General features: G+C 51.7%; 1 protein-coding gene across 1 annotated transcript; it reads right to left on the bottom strand.

The window, feature by feature from the left end:
• Positions 1-1,901: 1,901 nt before the first annotated feature.
• LOC123124358 (uncharacterized) lies at positions 1,902-4,106 on the bottom strand. Its single transcript, XM_044544986.1, has 3 exons — positions 3,836-4,106; positions 2,693-3,019; positions 1,902-2,594 (listed from the first exon to the last, which is right to left on the bottom strand). The coding sequence occupies exons 1-3, from the start codon at positions 4,046-4,048 to the stop codon at positions 2,166-2,168; spliced, it is 969 nt and encodes a 322-aa protein (XP_044400921.1). The 5' UTR covers positions 4,049-4,106; the 3' UTR covers positions 1,902-2,165.
• Between the last annotated feature and the right edge of the window lie 2,501 nt (positions 4,107-6,607).

Here is a 6,607-nt window from a genome sequence, read left to right as displayed (position 1 = left end):
TGTTGAGCTAATCGAGTTGAGCACGAATACTTGGGATGAGTAGCTGGTCGAGGAATGATTATGTCTAGTGGGTGCACTTGTGATCTTAGCTACCCCCTAGTGGGCGATCGATGTGATGCATGGGCATTCATCTCTGATCGAAAAGGAAAATTCAGTGTACGATCGGTCTTATATGATTTTCTAGCAGGTTGAAGAGGTGCAAGGAAGCTCATCGAGGGAGGCATCAAGGTAACCAGGTTGTTCACTTCTCTTGGAATGATATTTGGAATTGTCCATGCTCACCGAATGTGTTCCAATTTATTTGGCAGATTGCCCATGACATTTTACCACACCGAGTAAGCATTTTAAGAAGGGGAATTGAGATAGATGCACTTTTTCTAGTCGTGCACACTTTCTTGAGATGCAAAGGCTTGGGACAAATTTGGGGAGGGCTTGGGGTGAAGGGAGAGAGTTGTTAACTAGTGTGGACGTCGAGGCCAAAGGAAGTGTTGCGTATGATAATGCACACAAAATACAAACTTGACAAGGTCGTGGCTTTGCTGTGGATTGGGTGGAAAAACAAGAAACAAAATTAAGATGTTGAAGGGTTGCTCAGAGAAGAGGAAGTGGTGCAAAGATTGCGACGTGTGTGATCAGCTATGAGCAGCTCTGCCTCCTCATTGTGGCGGCGGAACTTTGTATGGGCCAGTTCTTTTCAGATTTTGTGACAACTTCTCCCAATTGGCTCTATATGTGCAATGTCGGAGAGCTACTTGTGCAAGATAGGGTGAAGATAAATTTTGATGGGTCGTCGGATCCTGACATGGAAATCGATGGATGGGGCTTTATTATCAAGGACTAGGCTGGATCGTACAAAATATATTTCGCTATGGATCCTCTCAAAACTGAAGCTTATTGCTTGTCTAAGTGTAATTCGTGCAAACATCTGATTGGGCACTGATCAGTTTGACTTGGAGTCTAAGACCCAAGTCCTTCGTCCATGTCATTGAAAATAATGATTTAGACCTTAGAGAAACGAAATGCTCTTCTAGGAGATGAAGTTTCTCCTGAACTCAATATTTTTTCTAGTTTCTCTATGTCTTCTTGCTCGAGAATTTGCAACAAGGTCGCTGATGTTGTCACAAAGCTTGATGCACAACTATACCAAACATTGTTTGTCAGGATATGGTCCAAACGTTTAAGCAAGGTCTTATTGACATCGACCTTTTCCTAGGAACCAACAAAAGCTCCGTCTTTTTATTAAGAAGAATAGAATTGATAGGTTAATAAGGAAAAGTGGTCGAAAACATGATACGATAACAACACGTGTACACATCCACCCGAAGGCTACGCACCAGCCTAGTCAACTACTCTTGAACATCCAGGTGGCTAGAGGCAACACTCTACAACCCAATCCAAGGCCACTGCTCTGGCTTCCACACCGGCCCCGAGGCCGCCCAGTAGCATAGTCGAAGGCCATGCCGTTGGAACGCCCAAAACCATAACCCTACACGTTAATGATTTTTGGAGTCATCGCACCGAATTCCATGCTTGCCCCGTGGCCACGCACCAGTCTAGTCGAAGACTCTATCATCCAAGCGACCAAAATCAACATCCTATGCGCATGTGATTTTCTAAGCCCCTCTCCCACTTCCACACCGTTCTTAAGGCTGCACACCCGCATGACCAACGATAAAACTACCAATCCATACAAGCTGCCCGGCCGTGACCAGCCACGTGAACTGACGGCCGGAGACCTGCTCGTCTTTGGGGGATTGTGTCGTGTTTTGTTCGTTGAGGTGACGAGACCGACGGTGAGCAAATAACCGGATTACATAAACCAATGTTGAAATCTAAGGGAATTCATTTAAGGAAGATGATAGCAGAGCAATATATTTGTAGTAACCTAAATTGCATCGGAGTTCCGCTGTCATACAAGTACCTTACAGAATGCAGATCCACTAAAATAGAAAATAAACCTCACTCATCAACACAAAGACTTGACCGATAGATAATGGCAGAGCAATGTATAGTAACATAATACCAAAAGAGTTTCGCTCTCATGCACTCATGCAAGTATCATAGACTGAGTAGACTGCCTCACTCAACACACGCAGACTTATGATAGATAGGTAAGCTAGTCGATGACATGGATCGGTAGGCGGTAACAGGTAGAGTCGATGGGACTAGTCTGTGGTCTCTGAAGGTGGAGACGACGGTCCTCCGAGCTCGTAGTCCCGCAGCGCAACCTCGAGCCTTCGAAGTGAGGCCATGAGAGAATCGTCGGCTGCATCATCGTAGGAGAAGTATTTCTTGTGCTGTCCCAGCACGAAGAGCGCACTGATGTGAATCATGGCGATGGCGGAGCCGGTCTTGCCGTCGACGCCGTTCTTCTCGACGTCTTCCATGAGAGCACGGCAGTTCGAACGCACCTTGTAGAACAGGCAGGCCATGCCGGTCGTTGAGTGCGCCGGGTCAGAAGATTCGAGGAGCGTGAGAGTCTTGTAGAGCACTGCCTTCACCTCATCGTCCGAGCACACGGTGGGCGTGGGCTCGACGAGTGAGGATTTCTTCACCATCTCGTACAGGCTGGTCCTCCCCTGATCAGCTTCACCCTGCAACCAGCCAACCACACATCGTGGTCTGAGTCTGATGTACATGCATGGAAACATCACGGCGGGGAAGATCTACACTAGCACGAGAGTGAGCATACCATGATCTTGTCCTCCGCAGACATGTACTCCTCCACCGAGGCCTTGATCTCACCCATGGAGGAGAGGAGGAATTCCTGGGGGGTCAGCTTGTTGTCAGAGGTGAGCAGGAGACGGATACGAGCATGCACGCCGATCAGCATGTTGATGGCCCCATCTTCGTCGAAGGATGCTCCTTCGACCATCCCGTCGCACGCCTTCTGGAGGGCATCGACTTCTTTGGTGAAGCAAACCTGCTCGGCGATGCTGCTCTGCTTTGGAACGCAGAGGCCCCGCAGCAGAGCGGACGTTTCCGCAGCCATGGTCTTGATCTTCTCCGCCGAGGACCCCTGAAGATTGTGAGGCAACGAATTCGCAAAAAAAGTAAATAAGAAGATCGATCATCATGAGACAACGCGGTTTAAGCTAACAGATCTAAGCATAACAAAACGAAACATTGCAAAAGCGAAACCAAATCACAGAGAACAAGCGGCTACGGCGAACATCGCTGCCGATGCCGACGTCGCATCCACGTGCTCAGACAAGGCTCGCGACGAGGAACGCCTGCATCTCGCGGCGAGTTCGGCGTAGAATGCGCGGAACGCGTACATCTCCGGCCCCATCATTCTCAACAAGCGCCAGGCCGCCCCAAGGCGCGCCAGGCATGTCCGCGGCCGCGCAGCTTCGGCGACCGGGCCACCGTTACCTAGCACACTCCCGAACGAGGCACACACCGACCAGCGCGCCCTATCTCCACGAGGGAGCCCTCGACCAACGCGTGCGGCGAGCACCGCCGAGATATCCGATTGGACCCGTTTCCCGAACTTCCCTAACAGCTCTAGGACGCCGCGAGCACGACAGCTCCAGACGGCCGCTCGACGGAGACGATAGATCTACACCAACCGCGGCAGGCCCTAGCCCTACAGCGCGCCTACGTACCCTCCCAACTTGAGAGACCCGGCCGCGGCCACCATGCGCATGCACTCCCGCACTAGGCGTACCCACCCTGCAGCGCCGCGGCCTTGCTCCGCGAGCTACTCAGACGCCGGCGCCGCTCTCAACGCCACGCCTCCGATCGAGAGGTTTTCGAAATAGTTCCACACGGATCTCGCGCATAGCAGAGAGTAGACTAGACGGAGGAAGGGAGGATAGCCAGATATATATACCTTGGGCTTGTGGTCGTCGTCGGAGAAGGCGGGGCCGCGTCCCTGGACGGCAGCGAGCGTGGCCACCGAGCGCTTGCCGTCCACGGCAAGCACCAGACCGCCGGCCGGCGCTTGCTTGGCGGAGACCACCGAAGGCGACGCCGACGCGGCCTTGTTGCCGGCCAGCACGAGAGAGGCGCCTGACGACGGCGTGGTCTTCCCGGCGGGTAGCATGACGCACGGCAGGGTGGAGGGTGGCGAAGGCAGAAAGGGTGGAGAGAGGGGTGAGGTGAAAGTGGGAAGGGCGAGGAGGGGCGTGGGTGTATATTCGGTATATATAGCGGAGCGGGGCGCGTGATCACATGGCGTGCGTGGACCGAGGACAACGGAAGGGTTGCCAGAAAGATAGTCTCGGAGTAGGTCGGTCAGGGGGTCTCTCTGATAAAGCAAACAGAAGCCGCAGGAGGGCCATGCTGACTTTCTTCCCTTCCCTTCCTTTGGTTTGTGGTTGGTTGGGTCATTGTTTCTCTTTTTATTATTTTCCTGGTTGTTGCAAATTGACCACGGACGGTCTTGAATGAAGAAAATACGGCAGGCTGAAATAAAGATAAGAATAACATGCATGGACCAACTCAACGTAGAAATTGAAACATCCACCCCAAAAAAGCCTCAGTTCCTTCAGTATTGATTCTCATGTCCACTCCCCTCTGCGTGCTTTGGCTAAAGTAGTATGAACAGGCAGGCGCCAGGGTGCAGGAGCGGCAGCCAAGCAGCAGCTAGCGCAGTGTAGTTTGCTTTCTTTCCCAATGACCAAACGGCGACAGTGTCGGTGTCAACAAGATAAGGATCCGGAACAAGCTACTGTACCGGTTATTTGCCTAAAGTAAACAAGCGACTTTACCAGATGAAAACTATGAATTTGCCATAAAACAAAATGAATGGATAATATGGAACTCCACCCTCTCCGTTGTTTACAAGTGTTTCATCGCCGTCAGTACAGGGTAGGGAGCGGGTGCGTGATCACACCATGGTCATGCGCATGGGTGTGAAGCCAGGCCAACGGGTGCCCGAAGGATCGGCCAGATACTATGGAACAACCAGAACCAGTGCAACATTTTTCAACTTGGACCAGAGATCCGTTTGTGCCCTCTGATCAAGTGAAACAGTGGCAATGGCAGAACATACATGGCAGAGGCTGTTTCTTTGTTCCTAAAATCTAAAAAGTGGCCGCGCACTAACTAGACGAACCGGGCGGCCGAACGAGAGCCGCTCGATCTCGTCCCGATCGACGGCGCGCCGTGTCCAGGTGTCCCCTAGTCGGGTGGTGGGGCCGCGCCGCTCAGACCCGCGCGTGGACTGGTCGCCTGGTCCGATTGCGCTGCGCCGCGCGAGATAAACCGTCGTGGGACCCACGTGTCATTGAGGATTAGGCAGTTCTCCAGCGTTTTAGCCGTCGTGCGTAGTGGGCGGCGGTTTCGAATTTCGTGCCATTACCCCATCCACCCCCACCTCTCGACGCCCATTCCTCCTCTTTCCCCCTTTGCTTTCGCCGTTGGTTGGTCTCGGAGGCGGTTCCAAATCCGCCGGGCTGTGGTCGACGGCGGGGCGCGCCGCGAGGGTCGTCGTCAGCGGCGGCACAGGTACTGCTCCTACGCGCGCTCCTTGTCTTCGTCCCTGCTTGTTTCTCCACTCGCCCGCCCTCCTTTTTTCTGGTGAGGTCGCTCGTTTTCCGGTGAGGTCGCGGTCGTTGTCAGGGAGGTCGAGGTGGAGGTCGAAGTCGAGGTCGCGGTCGGGGTTAGGGAGGTCGAACTCATTTTCCGGCGAGGTTGAGGTCTCCCCCGCGGACTACTTCGTTTGGGAAACCGCCGGATTGGCAGGGGTGGGTTAGGGTTGTGCTCATCCCGTCGTTTTTGCGTTGCAGTAGGGGTGAGCTCGTGCATATACGTACGGTATGAGTGGTTCAGGGAGGATGAGTGGTTCGCGGCGATAGAGCCTCGTCTGTGGATTGAAGCCTCGTGGTGGATCTGGAGTTTTTGATGAGTGTTTTTCCCCTGCGGTGTGCAACTCTGTTGCCCCTTGCGTGCAAATTAGGAGCAGTAGTAGACAATTTTTGAGATAATATAGCCAATCTGCCAGCCTTTGTGGTGGTTCTCCTGGGTCATGTGTTTTCTCCTCTTGTTTGCAATTAGGGACCATTACCTGTGCAAATTAGTACCTATGCTTGCCAATTTCCCAATTTTCTCTATCCATGCTGTCAGCCTTTGTGATTGATCTGGTGGTCTGTGTGTTTTCGTGCTGCTATGTGCAACTAGGAACCCTTATTTGTGCAGTTTAGAACCAATGCTTGCCAATTTTTTGCATTATAGTGTACCCAATCTGCCAGCCTTGTGGTGGATGTGGTGGTCCACGTGTTTTTATTCGGCTGTGTGGAAATAGAGATCATCACTTGTGCAAATTAGTACCAATGGTTGACAATTGTCCAATATAGTCTACTGATTTTTCTGCCAGCCTTTTGTGCTGGATCTGGTTGTTCGTGTGTTTTCCGCCTGCTGTGTGCAACTAGGGCCTCTTGATTGTGCAAATTAGTATCAATGCTTACCAATTTTTCAATATGGTCTACCCGAATCTGCAGTCTTTGTTGTGGATGTGGTTGTTCATGTGTTTTCACCTGATGTGTGCAAATAGGGACCCTTATTTGTGCAAATCAGTACCAATGCTTGCCAATTTCCAATATATTATACCCAATTGTTTTGCTGAATATATTTTTCCTGTTGGCTATGCATTTTTTGTTTA

Source organism: Triticum aestivum, chromosome 5D (assembly GCF_018294505.1).
Source record: "Triticum aestivum cultivar Chinese Spring chromosome 5D, IWGSC CS RefSeq v2.1, whole genome shotgun sequence".
Taxonomy (NCBI): domain Eukaryota; kingdom Viridiplantae; phylum Streptophyta; class Magnoliopsida; order Poales; family Poaceae; genus Triticum; species Triticum aestivum.
The sequence above is the reverse complement of the archived record's forward strand: the minus strand, read 5'-3'. Positions and strand labels throughout refer to the sequence as shown.